Below are 13,744 nucleotides of genomic sequence, written 5' to 3'. Positions count from 1 at the left end.
AGTTCAGTTCGCACAGATGGAGTCCAGGCTGACTGATGGACTGAATAGAACAACAGGTCAGTCACATTTTTTACTAATCATTTGGTTTCAAATCATTCATTTATCTCTCTGGTTGCTAACTGCATGCTAACACAACTACATCAACTTGTTCCATTAGATGAAGTATTAATTCATTCTGGCACTTCAGTCATGATCAGTTGATGACTAAGCTGAGAAGTAAACATTTAAACTTAGAAGTATAAATTTTAAAGGGAACTTTGTAGTCTTATAAATAAAAACAATGATCCAAAAAGGTTTCTTGTGTTTAGAGTTGGTGAGCAGACTGAGATCTGGTGAAAAACAACTGAAAGATCTGAAGATTAGAAACTCAAGTAAGGTGCTACTGAGAAGGCAATTAAAAATGTCATCGTATAAAATCCATGAATAAAATCTGATCTGTTCTGTAGACATGGAGACCAGACTGAGCTCTACTGAGGAACAACTGGACCAATTAAAGAATCAGTCTGCAGGTACCATCATCAGGTCTTGTGTTTGGTTCTGTTCATCCTCAGTGAAATCATAAAATGAATGAATGAATCCTGTTTAGTTCTGGAGGTCAGACTGAGAGTCAGTGAGAAACGGCAGGAGGAGCAGGAAACAGGAAGCTCAGGTAACATGTTTTATGTCTTCCTGTTGAAATGAATTTGAAATAATACAAATTATTTAGCTGTTGCTCTTATAATTGTAAATAATAAAAGCACATATTTCTGAAAAGTGAGCCAGGTCTTAACACAAATTTGACTGTAGAATAAAACTGAATGATCCAACAATGGTTCCTGGAGTGACTCCTTCCTAACAGTCAGTTTTCTGTCTAGAGTTGGTGAGCAGACTGAGATCCAGAGAGAAACAACTGGAGGATCAGAAGACAACAATCACAGGTTCCACAGGATCTGAGTGACTTGAAGCACAATAAACATGAAAATTAAGTTGACGTATTAAATCCATGAATAAAATCTGATCTGTTCTGTAGACATGGAGACCAGACTGAGCTCTACTGAGGAACAACTGGACCAATTAAAGAATCAGTCTGCAGGTACGCTGAGAGAAATGATGGCAAATGAAGCTCATTAAAAGAAGCTTCATTAGTAAAAGCTGATTTGTTGAGCAGACATGGAGGATCGACTTGGATCAGCTGAGGGACAACTGGAGCAGCTGGAGAATCACACAGCAGGTACCATCATCATCACCATCATCATCATCATCATCATCATCATCATCATCATCATCATCATCATCATCATCATCATCATCATCATCATCATCATCATCTTAGTCTGAACTCATAGAGAACCTCACCAGTTAATGACAGCAGTGGCTCCTTTAGTGGCTCCATCTAGAGGAGAAAGTCTTCCAGATCCAGTGCTAAATGTTCATTAGAACATAAAGTTTATTAATCCTTTAGGATGTGCTCTTGCATTATTATTTGCCATTACCAACAATATTATAATTTATCGTCATAACTTCTGGAACTTACTTACTTCAAACAGAGACAAACAGGGTCAATAGAGACAGACTGGGTCAATAGAGACAGACAGGGTCAAACAAAGACAGACAGGGTCAATAGAGACAGACAAGGTCAATAGAGACAGACTAGGTCAATAGGGACAGACAGGGTCAATGGAGACAGACTGGGTCAATAGAGACAGACAGGGTAAATAGAGACAGACTGGGTCAATAGAGACAGACAGGGTCAATAGAGACAGACTGGGTCAATAGAGACAGACAGGGTCAAACAAAGACAGACAGGGTCAATAGAGACAGACAGGGTCAAACAAAGACAGACAGGGTCAATAGAGACAGACAGGGTCAACAGAGACAGACAGGGTCAAACAAAGACAGACAGGGTCAATAGAGACAGACAAGGTCAATAGAGACAGACTAGGTCAATAGGGACAGACAGGGTCAATGGAGACAGACTGGGTCAATAGAGACAGACAGGGTCAATAGAGACAGACAGGGTCAAACAAAGACAGACAGGGTCAATAGAGACAGACAGGGTCAAACAAAGACAGACTGGGTCAATAGAGACAGACAGGGTCAAACAAAGACAGACAGGGTCAATAGAAACAGACAGGGTCAAACAAAGACAGACAGGGTCAATAGAGACAGACAGGGTCAAACAAAGACAGACAGGGTCAATAGAGACAGACAGGGTCAACAGAGACAGACAGGGTCTATAGAGACAGACAGGGTCAAACAAAGACAGACAGGGTCAATAGAGACAGACAAGGTCAATAGAGACAGACTAGGTCAATAGGGACAGACAGGGTCAATAGAGACAGACAGGGTCAACAGAGACAGACTGGGTCAATAGAGAAAGACAGGGTCAATAGAGACAGACATGGTCAATAGAGACAGACAGGGTCAATAGAGACAGACTGGGTCAATAGAGAAAGACAGGGTCAATAGAGACAGACTGGGTCAATAGAGACAGACTGGGTCAATAGAGAAAGACAGGGTCAATAGAGACAGACATGGTCAATAGAGACAGACTGGGTCAATAGAGAAAGACAGGGTCAATAGAGACAGACTGGGTCAATAGAGACAGACAGGGTCAAACAAAGACAGACAGGGTCAACAGAGACAGACATGGTCAATGGAGACAGACAGGGCCAAATAAAGACAGACAAGGTCAACCAAATACAGACAGGGTCAAACAAATACAGACAGGGTCAACCAAATACAGACAGGGTCAACAGAGACAGACAGGGTCAAGTGTTTCATCTGTTGAAGGAGAACATTTAATTGTTTTCAGTTTTGCCTCAGGCTAGCAGAAAAGTTGCAGTTCTGATGTATCTAACAGCCCATTTGCTCCCCCTCCACCCTGATGAGCTCCTCGACTATCTTCTTAGTCACTCTAATATTATTTTCAGTTCAGTTCTCCCAGATGGAGTCCAGGCTGACTGATGGACTGAATAGAACAACAGGTCAGTCACATTTTTTACTAATCATTTGGTTTCAAATCATTCATTTATCTCTCTGGTTGCTAACTGCATGCTAACACAACTACATCAACTTGTTCCATTAGATGAAGTATTAATTCATTCTGGCATTTCAGTCATGATCAGTTGATGACTAAGCTGAGAAGTAAACATTTAAACTTAGAAGTATAAATTTTAAAGGGAACTTTGTAGTCTTATAAATAAAAACAATGATCCAAAAAGGTTTCTTGTGTTTAGAGTTGGTGAGCAGACTGAGATCTGGTGAAAAACAACTGAAAGATCTGAAGATTAGAAACTCAAGTAAGGTGCTACTGAGAAGGCAATTAAAAATGTCATCGTATAAAATCCATGAATAAAATCTGATCTGTTCTGTAGACATGGAGACCAGACTGAGCTCTACTGAGGAACAACTGGACCAATTAAAGAATCAGTCTGCAGGTACCATCATCAGGTCTTGTGTTTGGTTCTGTTCATCCTCAGTGAAACCATAAAATGAATGAATGAATCCTGTTTAGTTCTGGAGGTCAGACTGAGAGTCAGTGAGAAACGGCTGGAGGAGCAGGAAACAGGAAGCTCAGGTAACATGTGACACTTTTGCATTTTCTGAACATTTTTAATAACTTGTCTTAGCTAGAGCAGGTTTGTTTTACCATCCGAACCAAGGAAACAGAACGTCTTGCTCCAGATCTGCTGTCTCACATGTAAATATTGTAGAAATCCTCCAGTCCAAACTGTCTGGTTCAGGTTAAAATGACTCTCAGTTATTCCATAATGTTTCTAACAAACTTGTTAAAATAGATGATTAAAACTTATGAGTTTCTGTTTTAAATCAATATTATTACATAACGATAATAATGAGTGGCTTTGTTACTAGTTACATGGTTAAACTATTCTGATGTTATAAATGATGTTTATTTCAACTCCATGTGTGACTTTCAGCTCAGTTCTCCAGGATGGAGTCCAGACTGACAGATGAACAGAGCAGAACTGCAGGTCAGTCACATTTTCACAAATCATTTGATCAATGAATCATTTCAAGATGTTTTTTTATTATCTTTGGGCTTTAAATCACAGATATTTGCAGATTTATAGGTCATTTTAATTTTAAGACATTTGAGAAAACATTCTGTGGACTGATGAGACAAAGGTGGGACTCTATGGAAATATGTGTGTCCCGGAATTCTTTCAAAAGTATTTTAAAAGTCTTAAATGAATGTATCTACAATTCAGACCTTAAAATATCTTACATTTATTTTTAAGCCTTTAATACATTAACCATGTCTTAAATTTTGTCGTGACATGAACCTTTAATGGTTTATATATGTTTTTTTTCCCCTGAGACTTTTCTATCAGGAAAAATATTGAGTTGCACTCAGATATCTCCATTGAGTCTACTGATAATTAACCGCTAGCGAGTTAGCTTTTTTGCATCTATTATGGATAAGTGCGAACTTATCAGCACTTGGCTGGCTGGCTGGATGAATTTTTGTGGAGAACCAGGTCTTAAATTCTGTTCATAATGGTCTTAAAAAGTCTTAAATTTGACTTTGTGAAACCTGGAGAAACTCAGTGTTTAGTTAACAGTTTGAGAAAATTAGACCAGTCTGATTCTAAACATCGTTACACATTTTAATGAGTCATATTATAGTAATAATGATTTATAATGAATTATTTTTCAGAGTTTGAAACCCAACTGTCAGCTGTGACTTTCAGACTGAATGTGACTAAGGAGCTTCTGGATGATCTGAAGAATCAAAGTCTAGGTGACGGATAACTACAGATTTTTTGTTGTTGTTGTTTTTTTAGCAGTTTGTTTCTGCATATTGTGTCTGGATGAAGGGTTTTGTGTTTTATGTGTCAGCTGGAGCAGCTGAACTGGCTTCACTTTCAGAGAGACTGACTGCGGCTCAGGGGAACACAGAAGGTAAATTCTCCTGAGACATTCTGGGCGCCCTGACGTTCAGAAACAATGAAAAAATATTGAAGATGTTTCATTTAAGCTGCCAATCAGACTGAAGAGAGAACAATTAAAGTCTTCAGCTCTGATGTCATCACAGAACCAAACGTGGGGAAGCAGCGTTCAGCTTCTATTCACCTCAAATCTGGGACAAACTTCCAGAAAACTGAAAAATAGCTGAAACGCAGAGTTCCTTTAAATCCAGGCTAAAAACAAGCCAGTTTAGAGTTGAACCATTTGAACTGCAATAAATGGAATATCGACCAACCAACATATTTGATGTGTTGATTTTTAATGACGGCACTTGACAAAATGTAAAATCTGCTATTGATTTTCACAACTGCTGACTATATGATGTTTATGATGTAAAGCATTTGAAAGGCCGTGTTGTTGAAATGTGCTGTACAAATAAATTTGATTGATCAATTGATTGCTGAGGCTCCAACATGTTTCTTTCAGATGAGCTGAAGGTGGCTTTCTCAGCCGGTCTGACTGATTCAGGAATAGTCGGTCCATTTGATGAAGAAACTACTCTGATCTTCTCCAAAACCATCACCAACGTTGGCCGAGGCTACAACAGCTCTGCAGGTAGCAGGAGGACCGTCTCTGTAAACGCTCTCTCTGACTGCAGGGCAGTGAACTGATGAATGAATGTTGCTACTGCAGGTGTTTTCACCGCTCCAGTCACAGGACTTTATTTCTTCAGCTTCACGGCTGCAGATTACTTGAAGGGTTACATGGGCCTGTACCTGTACCGGAACGAGCAGCCAGTCAGCTTCAGCCTGGATCTGAATGACCACGGAGGGTACACCTCCATGACCAGTGCAGTGGCTCTGCAGCTGGACCGGGGTGATCAGGTTCGCCTCGCTCTGCCAGCCAGCTATCGGCTCTATGACGACTCCAGAAACTTCAGCGTGTTCTCAGGTTTCCTGCTGTTCCCGGTCTGACCCAGCTGAGTCAGGAGCAACATGGAGTCTTCATTCAGACTGAAATAAAAGTTGATTTTTTTGTGTCAGTGGAAAGGTCAGTCAGTGGTTCCATTTTGAACAAACTCAGTTTGAAGCATCTTGATGAGTATAAGTACACATTTCATCAGGTTGGATATGTGTATTATTTTGTGGTTTGTCTCTTGTCTATGCTGTGTATGATCTAATCCCAACCTGCATGTCTCTCCATACAGGTTGGGAACAGATCCGGTCATGGTTGGAATGCTGAGTGACATCAAAAACTGGGGCAAAAAAAAAGAAGTGTAATATCGCATCTATCCCATCCCAACAGAAAAATCAAGTTAGGAAAAAAATGTAAAAAAAAAAAAGAAAAGAAAAAAAGACACCATTTGATTCTGACATTTTAATAAAGTCACCTTAGCGCTGAGTTGGATTCTCTAGTCCAGTACTTGACTGGTTTGAATCTTACCCATTCACTTTTTATGTCAACAGGTAACGTCTCATGGCAGAGGACAGAAAAATCACATTTGGGGGACCTCAAGGTTCAATCTTGGGACTCCTACTATTTAATATCTATATGCTCCTGCTAGCTCAAACACAAGTAGCCATAACTACGCAGATGCTCCACAGCTCTACATTATGATGTCACCAGGTGACTCTAAACCCATCCAAACACTGAACAGATACTTAGAACAAATCAATGCATTGAGATAATCAATGCATGATTGTACAGATGTGTTGCTCTCTTAAAGCATCTCTGCAGCTCATTGGTCAGAGCTTTGCATGTCTCCAGGCTGACCGGCTGATCTGTAAGAGGAGCAGCAACAGGTCAGCTCACTTCCACCTTCACTTTATAGACAGACAATAAACACACAGCACAGCAGCAACTACAGTCAGGGGAAAGAATCATGACCAATCTTAATTTTTGGGAGAAAATGCGTTCAATGCGTCAGTTATAAAACCAGTGGCGAGACAAAGGGCCATGTGTTTGGATTTTTTTCTTCCTTAATAATAAACACTTTCATTTAAAACTGCATTTTGTTTATTTGTATTGTCTTAATATTTTAAATGGTTTGATGTTCTGAAAAAAAGAAAATCAATGAGGTGGCAAACACCTTTTCAGATAACTATCAATTTTATACATTTCTGAAGATCTGCTTTGACTGTGAGATGTAAGAGTTGTTTTTTGTGTTGATTTATTTGAAAGAATGAGTCTGCAATCTAACGTGAAAAAAGTGAGCAATCCCAATTTCTGATGGTGCTGTGTGTGTTGTGGCACAGTCAAAGTAAAGAACTGAGTTAAAGAAAGAGAAGATCAGAGTAAAGTGTGAAACTTTTATTAAACGTGACAAAAAACAACAGGAAACAGAACTCTGACGTCTCTGTGAACAAAGTTCCCCAGCTCTGACCCGACAAAGCCCCGTAGCGTTTGCCATAAAAGGTGAACGAAGGTGCGTTAAGGCTCAGATCAGGACTTCCACCTTAAGACTTCTAAAAACACTCCGGTCTCTTTGGGACGGAGTCAGTAGTGTAACAGATCACCAATAAATACAAAGTGTTATTTGATCGCTTCAGGAATCATGCAGATGCAGGAACATTTACATCAATCAAGTCTAGACAAAGTATTGCTCTTTCATCGCTGGTTTTCACTTCCTCCTACTTACAGTGAGCAATCGTCTGCAAGAGCTTCAGACAGACTTTAAAGGTCCTGGTAATAAAACAAAAACGACAATCTAAAAATGCGTCCAAAAGAGAGTTTGACACTGTTTCTGGGGGCAGCTGGAGGTCAGGAGGTAGAGTTGTCATTCACAAAGCAGAGATAGAGTCCGTCAGGTCCCGTCTCCTCTGGTTGACGCGTAAACAAGTGCAAAAACTGAGCCCCACGTTGGCCCCCGGTGTGCTTTCTGTGTGACAAAAACACACTGAATGTTCAGGAAAAAAACAGCGCAGGATGAATGAGGAGGTAAAGTGGTGAGTGAGGCTGCAGCTGTAAGGTTCACTGAACAGTGTCAGACTAGGAAGAATAAAAAATAAAGTAAGATATTCAAAAGTAGGGAGAGAAAAGAAGTTTGAGTTTAATGTGTGGAGTGGAAGCAGCTCAGGTGGGGGTGTTGATCTTCCTGTTGACGGCCTGTAGGAGGAGCAGTGAGTACTCCTCAAGCAGAGCCGCCGTCTTCACCTCCCCCACCCCCCCCAAGGCCCCCTCCAGTCCCAGCATGCTGGGTGAGCCCAGAGGGAGAGAGTCCAGCTCCGCCCTCATGGCCTGGAAGGCCTCTGATAGGAGGAGAGACATCTGACACTGGCTGGGGGAGGAGTCATCTGCCGAGGAGCCGCTTACCTGGAACAACAATCTACATGTTAATGTATTAAACACTGCAAAAACACAAAACAATAGCAAGTATTTATGCTCTAGTCTCTAGTGCAAATATCTTAGTTTACTTGAAATAAGATAAACCAAAATTACAAGTAATTTTCAGCAAGATGTAGAAGTTTGTTTTAATTCTGTAAAATTGATAAAAGAAAACTAGTTCCACAGGCAGAATATTTCACTTATAATAAGACATTTTTTCCATCTTATAAGTGGAAAAAAATTAAGGATTCACCAACAGCAGTCTTCTGATTACACACTTTAAAAAGCCTGACTAGATGATTACAATTTTGGCCGACAGTGATTTTGTTTTTGTCTGAATGTCGCTAAATGTAGCCAAGAAAGTCGCTGAGTTGGCAGCAATGACCTGGCGGTCCGGTCTGTCAGTCACACTGCACAGCAGAAGAGGACAGTGGCTGATATTTAGACCTTTGCTGAGGTAGATAAGATCAGGGAAAAAGATGGGCTTCACATGTACGTTTCGGCTGATGACCGATCTCCACCAATGAAGGAAATCTGGGCTGATTTATTGATGGAAGCCCAGAAAAGAATCAGAAGAGCTGATGACTGAAATCAGGAGATTTTCAGCTTGATCAACCCTGATGACTTAAACATACACAATGTAAAAAGCACCAGAGGGTCACTCTTCCTTATGCACAATATTATTTTTTTAAAAAGACTTCAATTTAGCTATGTTCTGCAAACAGCCAAACTCTATTTTCTGCACCATGTCAACAAACGGCTGTGATTCATTCTTGGGAGTAAAGAGCAAGACTTTTACTTGATAATAAGAAGGCTGAGTGCCGCATGGCAAAGTTGTTTTATCATTTTTAGAGAAGTGTAAGCAATAAGGACTTTTTAAAATCAAACAGTGTTTGAGATACTTTCAGCAGATAACAGGAAGGATGCAGATGTGCTTTGGTAGGGGGAAATAAAGTGACAAAATAATGTAACTTGACAATGAGCTGCAGCAGGACTAGCAGAGGAAAGCAGACAGTCTGAGCAACATGTGATCATCACCTTCCTGTAGAGATGTGTTGCTCTCTTAAAGCATCTCTGCAGCTCATTGGTCAGAGCTTTGCATGTCTCCAGGCTGACCGGCTGATCTGTAAGAGGAGCAGCAACAGGTCAGCTCACTTCCACCTTCACTTTATAGACAGACAATAAACACACAGCACAGCAGCAACTACAGTCAGGGGAAAGAATCATGACCAATCTTAATTTTTGGGAGAAAATGCGTTCAATGCGTCAGTTATAAAACCAGTGGAGAGCGACCACGTAGCAACGGAAACTGCAAATAACTTTATCTTGTACTTAAATGTCAACAATATTAACTGTGAACACCTTCAGTACCTACATTTAGCAATTGTCTTGAATGATGGTAGGGCAAAGGCTGCAGTTACTGAGTGTGCTCGATACTCCAGATATTACGGTAAATGTCTGAGGTCTAAACATGACATTCATGCCTAAGTATGTCAGAAAACACACAGGCTGTGATAGGGTGTCCTCCTTTTTTCACGTGACTGTATGTTGTTCACAATAATACACTCTCATACAAGTGGAGGGAGGCAGCAGAAAAGAAGGGAAAAAAAGGGAGACAGCTAAAAGGCCAACAGGAGACACATCTCACCCGTTGCAGAGGGAGAGGAGGAGGGGCGGAGCCAGAGACATGACAGGATGAAGTGATGAAGAAAAAGAGGGTGAGAAGGAAGGCCAAACCTGGATCGTCTATGGCGTCTCCACTGGTACCTGCACGAGTCAGAGTGTCCTCCTGTCGGGGCAGACCCACAGGACAGACGGACACTAGGGGAGACGGCTCTGAGGAGGCGGAGCCAGCAGGCTTGGAGGAAGGGGAGAAGGAGTCGAGGGAGATTTTGTCCGGAAGAGGACGGCTGCTGCCTGGGACGCGAGCCTGGAGGATCCGGGAAGAAGGGCCTGCTCGGTTACCATAGCTACCCGCTGACAGAGGCAATGAGGAAGAGGAAGAGGCGACAACAGGCACAATGGCAGCATGTTGGGGCGTGGCCAGAGAGGCGTTGGAGTGCACCACGGCAACGAGAGGCGGGTAGGATGCTGTCTCTTTGAGCTGAGACGCTACTGAGCCGGACGACACGGCAACATCCTCAGGCTCAGAGATGTGGAGGTTGTCGCCAATGGAGACAGAGCGGGACACCTTAGCCATGGAGCTGGCGGTGGGGCTCATGTAGGAGCGAGGCGCCGATAATGTCAGAGAGGGCGAGGAAGACTTCCTTGGCGTTGCCGTGGCGCTGTCCTGTTGGGGGGACCGGGGAGAGCTGGAGTTGACCTTTAGATTCCACTGTGTTGTGGGCGGGGGCTTCCTAGGGGATGAGGGGAGGGTGGTGGGACGCTGAGGAGGGGCATCTCTGGACGGACCAGAGCTCAGCTGGGAGTCCAGAGAGTCTCCTGATGAAACAAAAGAACAGAGAGGATCAGCTGTTGAGGGGTGGATAAGGGTGGGCTGCTGCTGGTGGGGGTATGACGGTTACCTGTGCAGATCAGCAGGCTGTGGACTGACTGGGCCTTCTTGAGCCCTGAAGTCAGGTGGGAGGCAACAGAGGTTACCACCAGGCCTTGCTTCCCTCTGGGTTCGACTGAGCTTTGGACCTTCTCCTGTGACGGAGTCTTGGTGGGGGGATTGGTTAGGCTGGTGGTCCCTGCTCCGTCCCCCTGGGGCAGACTCTGACTGTGTGCATAAGGAAGCTGTGATTGGTCCTGGTGAGTCTTTGAAGTCTCCTGCTGGTCCGATGACTCCTGGCTGTCCTGTGTCCGGCTCTGGATCCCATCTACCAGGGGCCGGACTTCAGAGACCAGGGGCCTGGCCTTCACCTCTCCCACCCCTCCATGGGAGCTCCACATTGGGGGAGGAAAGTCAGTCCGACTGAGGAGCACAGAAATGGTTCAGTATACAGCAACCCTAGTGTGTCTCTGTGTGTGTGTTTCTGCGTTTCCATTGACTATATAATTGCATAATTTGACATTTCAAAAATGAATTTACTTAATGAAAACCACTAATTTCCTTTAATAAAAAAAAAATGCTTTGCCACCCAGATAAGGTGGTTTTCTTGCCGCATCAGAAGTGCTTTATTTTGCAAAAATTGCAATGGAAACACTTTTTTGCATCACACGGGTCACATGATCAACAACCCGATGTTGCCACTGGCACAAACCATGAAGAAGAACACAACACACAGTAATTGGAGGATGATGGTGCGGCGTGGTTTTTAACACGGCGCACCATAGCCAAAGCTCCCATAGCTTTGATGCTTAGTGGGAGCACAGCAAATTTCACGGTCAGACAGCGGGGAAGTGGGAGAGTTGTCCTGTCAGACCGTCAATCTCCGAAACCACACACAAAAAACAACTTTTGAAAGCTTGTTCTTCAGTAGTTCGGTAGACTAGGTTTGATTGCGGACCGAAGTTGCAACGTTTGTTACATCTTTAACTAATGTGGTTCACTTTCATTACAGTGTCAAATGAACCAAAACCTTTGAAAAACCCGTTCCCGCCTCTTGTCTGTGGAGGCGCTGAACCAAAAACCATGGAAGGTAACAACAAAAAAGCTTTCTCCTCGAGATGGAAACAAAAATGGAGTGGCATCAGATTTTAGCTGTTGGAATTATAATTTTTTGTCTTTGAAAAAAGATGCCATTTATCCCACTAGCACTGGACTAGTGAGTTTGTTTTGGTTATTTTTACCCAGAATGTTTTTTGCTATAGTCCACTTTCTGCTTTTGGAGCAGTCTCTGATCCACTTGGCGTTCACATGTGCATTCAAACCACACTATTCGGTTGTTCACTTTGTAGATGGACCAGAGTTTGATTACGCGTTCACACCTCCCCAAACGAACCAGACTTTCTAGGCAAAGGGACTGAAGTTTCATTAAAGTGGACTAAAAAGGGATGGTCTGAATGTACTCTAAATGAATCTAAAAGCCAGTAATGTCCTTCCTTCTTCTTCACAATTAACAAAGTTTCAATCTATCAAGGTATCTGTTTGACTGTCTGTCTTATGAAGTTTGAGGTTATACAGTTTAAGCAGTGTGGATACTTTCAGAGGGTTCTGTAAGTCTTGTGTAATGATGATCAGAGATGTTTTACCTTCCACAGAAGTTCTGGGAGAGGAACCTTGAGGAGATGCTGAGACTCTCACAGGAGCTGTGACACGTCCTGTTTGGATCACCTGGTAACACAAACATTTCACACAACCTGCTGAGACCCAGAAGGCAGATTGTTGTACAACTGCTGAAAGGAACATGTTTTGTATTTATTCCAGCCCTTTAAGCACTTTGGGGAACAGCAGGATGAAGGTCAACAATGTGTGAAAGGAAACAATGGGAAAACAAGAGGTTTCATGTGGAGGAGATGGAACGCTGTGTTCAACAGTTTCAAACATCATATCAGATGCATTCCCATTACAAAAATGTGCAAAACTTTGTTGCTATGCTGCTAATGTTGAAAAAAATAAAATTTTGCAATTGCAGTGTTTCCAGAATTAAAAGAATTAAAATCACACATGAATAAGTTTGTTTACATAGTAAGTTATTAAAAAACATGCAGTACCATGATACTCTTACTACTTCCTGGTGCCTTCTTTGTTATTTGTGCCAGTAGGGACATCTGGTTGTTGATCACGTGACTCGTGCGATGCAAAAAGAGTGTTTCCATTGCAGTTTTGCAAAATCTATTTTGATATGGCTGAAATACCAACTCATACTAGCCCAAAAACTTTTTATCAAAAAACATGCAAATTTAAGGTCAGTGGAAACGCAGCTAGTGATCAGCCCAGGCTCTAGAGTGTACTGCTGTACCTGAAGCAGACAGCTCAGCCAGTGTGACAAAGTGCTCCTTCAGGAAAGCCTCCTGGTCTGGAGTCTGAGGGACTGCCTGAGGCATCCCGTCCTCTCGGCTTTCTTGTCTTCCCTCCTCCTCGTCCTCCTCCATCTCCAGCTCTGAGGAGTTCCCATCCACACTGAGAGGTTCTGTACGCTCAGTATCTGGTGAGATCAAAGGAAGGAAACAGAATCACAAACGGCTGACAAATGATCTCAGCCAGATATCACTGTATGACGCCTTTCCATACTGTCTGCAGCTGGTCTCTCCGGACTGGACAAGGCAGAGCTGAATCTGAGGGAGCAGCCGCTGTCCGGACTGGGTTTGTCCTGCCGGCCATGTGGAGCAGAGGGACACGCCTCCTTCACCTGGAAGTCACTGACAGGTTGTATGGAGGTGTTTAGAAGCTGATCTGTACTCAGAGTGGAAAAGTAGCTGTGCTGGACTTTAGGAAATGCTGTGAATCATTCTGTTGATGATGAAGAGTGAACTCCGCCAACTCCTTCAAACTTAAAGCTCATGAAACTTCTAAAATGCTATCCAAGGACAACCAGTGATGATTAAATAGGTAGCACATGTTTTTCAGCTCTATTTCTAATACTGTATTAGACTATGTGTCACTTTGGAAGATTACTTGCAT

The 13,744-nt window shown here is 42.6% G+C and overlaps 2 protein-coding genes across 4 annotated transcripts in view; one reads left to right on the top strand and one right to left on the bottom strand.

Moving 5' to 3' along the window:
* Nucleotides 1-6,445, top strand: LOC103458133 (uncharacterized). Of its 2 annotated transcripts, XM_081603154.1 has the most exons (16): nucleotides 1-56; nucleotides 309-371; nucleotides 447-509; nucleotides 587-649; nucleotides 855-917; nucleotides 1,010-1,072; nucleotides 1,148-1,210; nucleotides 2,913-2,966; nucleotides 3,219-3,281; nucleotides 3,357-3,419; nucleotides 3,497-3,559; nucleotides 3,921-3,974; nucleotides 4,661-4,744; nucleotides 4,843-4,905; nucleotides 5,398-5,526; nucleotides 5,605-6,445. In XM_081603154.1, exons 1-16 carry the CDS (start codon nucleotides 17-19, stop codon nucleotides 5,883-5,885), a joined length of 1,272 nt encoding a protein of 423 aa, XP_081459280.1. In that variant the 5' UTR covers nucleotides 1-16; the 3' UTR covers nucleotides 5,886-6,445. The 2 variants fall into 2 exon arrangements, with proteins under 2 accessions (XP_081459280.1, XP_081459281.1); XM_081603155.1 differs by lacking the exons at nucleotides 2,913-2,966; nucleotides 3,219-3,281; nucleotides 3,357-3,419; nucleotides 3,497-3,559 and having other exon boundaries at nucleotides 2-56.
* Nucleotides 6,446-7,206: 761 nt separating this feature from the next.
* The window catches only part of mapkbp1 (mitogen-activated protein kinase binding protein 1), a 46,446-nt gene continuing 39,908 nt past the window's right edge, over nucleotides 7,207-13,744 (bottom strand). For both annotated transcript variants that reach the window (XM_008398725.3, XM_008398726.3), the window contains 7 exons: nucleotides 13,355-13,482; nucleotides 13,083-13,268; nucleotides 12,373-12,454; nucleotides 10,761-11,152; nucleotides 9,973-10,677; nucleotides 9,274-9,359; nucleotides 7,207-8,223 (listed from right to left, as the gene is read on the bottom strand). In XM_008398725.3, the coding sequence (XP_008396947.1) occupies nucleotides 7,984-8,223; nucleotides 9,274-9,359; nucleotides 9,973-10,677; nucleotides 10,761-11,152; nucleotides 12,373-12,454; nucleotides 13,083-13,268; nucleotides 13,355-13,482 (1,819 nt within the window). In that variant the 3' untranslated portion in view covers nucleotides 7,207-7,983. The remainder of the gene's footprint in view (nucleotides 8,224-9,273; nucleotides 9,360-9,972; nucleotides 10,678-10,760; nucleotides 11,153-12,372; nucleotides 12,455-13,082; nucleotides 13,269-13,354; nucleotides 13,483-13,744) is intronic.

Source organism: Poecilia reticulata, chromosome 22, assembly GCF_904066995.2.
Source record: "Poecilia reticulata chromosome 22, P_reticulata-male-v2, whole genome shotgun sequence".
Classification (NCBI taxonomy): Eukaryota; Metazoa; Chordata; class Actinopteri; order Cyprinodontiformes; family Poeciliidae; genus Poecilia; species Poecilia reticulata.
Note: the sequence above shows the minus strand (reverse complement) of the source record. Positions and strands in the feature narration are given on the sequence as shown.

Bases quoted from the DNA above. Each gene is read 5' to 3' on its own strand.
- LOC103458133 (XM_081603154.1), top strand. From the start codon at position 17: ATGGAGTCCAGGCTGACTGATGGACTGAATAGAACAACAG. The intron at 650-854 runs GTAACATGTTTT...TTTTCTGTCTAG, and splicing joins GCAGGAAACAGGAAGCTCAG to AGTTGGTGAGCAGACTGAGA. The intron at 918-1,009 runs GTTCCACAGGAT...TCTGTTCTGTAG, and splicing joins TCAGAAGACAACAATCACAG to ACATGGAGACCAGACTGAGC.